The following is a 1,204-nucleotide window of genomic DNA, read 5'->3' as shown; positions in this document are numbered from 1 at the left end:
CTAATCTCCCTGGATTCCCCCCCTTAGCTGCTGTTCATCCTGGTCGTCCTGACTGCCCTGTCGTGCGTGTCCTCGAGCGCAGGTCACTTCAAGAAGATCGGAGGCGGCGGCCTCTCTGGCTTCCACCGGCCGCTCGCCCTCTACCCGACCCTCGCTCTGCCTATCTACAGTGGCTACGGCGGATACGGAGGCGGCTATGGAAGCGGTTATGGGGGCTATGGAAGCGGATATAGTGGTTATGGGTATGGTGGGTATGGCAGTAGCTTCGGCGGATATGGCTGGTGAAATCTGATAAAGGTGATCCGCATGATTTTGGAATTTGCAAAATAAACGGAGAAATGAACCAGATATTATTTTGTCCCGCATTCCGCAATTCTTTTCTATCTCGTTCTCTATAGCGCCACCTGGCTCTTGGAGCCTGCAAAACGTTGATTTTTTTTAGCACGAAATGTAAATTCTAATATCAATGCAGGTCTTTCAGACATACATTGCAGACATCTGTGAAATAACAGGAAAAACAACTACTTTGGCGTTAGCTTCCCAATCCAAGGTAATGTTTTAAAGAGCATACATCTTTGAGCAGACATCTCGTTCAAGGTTCCGACCCTTTGTCTTCAGGTGCACCAATGGTCTTTGCAAACAGCAGGAGCTTCTGCTGTTCTATTGGGGTAGCTTCCCGCCATCTGAGCCGAAAATGAAACAGAGAAAACTTTGAGGACATATATGAAACAAGTTTCATTTTGTTAGCCATCCTCGATAGGATGAATAGTAACTAGTGGCTTTTTCATCATTACTAGAAAAGGTCTAACTGCTCATGTTTACGTGAAGAAAGATAAGATCTATCACTCTTAAGAGGCCCAGTGAACAAATGTGTGAAGAGAAATATGGGCCCTCTCTTGGCTCCAGGGAACCTTATATGTAACGCAAGCAAACATCCAAAATCGCCTCTAATGAAGAGCCTGAAATAATTCAGAATGGAAGCCAAGTTTCTTTGGCAATCTTCCCTCAACCGGGGCCCCTCAAAGAGTGCTAAAGCACCCCGCTTTACTACTTGTGGAATACTGACTCCTGAGGCTGTCACTCCTGGAGCCGTTTCCCCAAAGCCACCGTGATGTCTCCTGTTCAAATTCTACTGTTGACAGAATGACTAGAAGTTGGGCATTTGTGCAGACAATTTATTCTTAAAAATCGTCTGTGCGTACAC

At 46.2% G+C, this 1,204-nt stretch overlaps 1 protein-coding gene across 1 annotated transcript in view; it reads left to right on the top strand.

Moving 5' to 3' along the window:
- LOC119593337 (neuropeptide-like protein 31) overlaps positions 1-343 on the top strand; it is a 698-nt gene extending 355 nt beyond the window's left edge. The window contains exon 2 of the mRNA XM_037942263.1: positions 28-343. Within this exon, the coding sequence (XP_037798191.1) occupies positions 28-285 (258 nt within the window). The 3' untranslated portion in view covers positions 286-343. The remainder of the gene's footprint in view (positions 1-27) is intronic.
- Positions 344-1,204: the final 861 nt, after the last annotated feature.

Source organism: Penaeus monodon, chromosome 32 (genome assembly GCF_015228065.2).
Source record: "Penaeus monodon isolate SGIC_2016 chromosome 32, NSTDA_Pmon_1, whole genome shotgun sequence".
Classification (NCBI taxonomy): domain Eukaryota; kingdom Metazoa; phylum Arthropoda; class Malacostraca; order Decapoda; family Penaeidae; genus Penaeus; species Penaeus monodon.
This window is presented reverse-complemented; position numbering and strand designations above follow the sequence as displayed.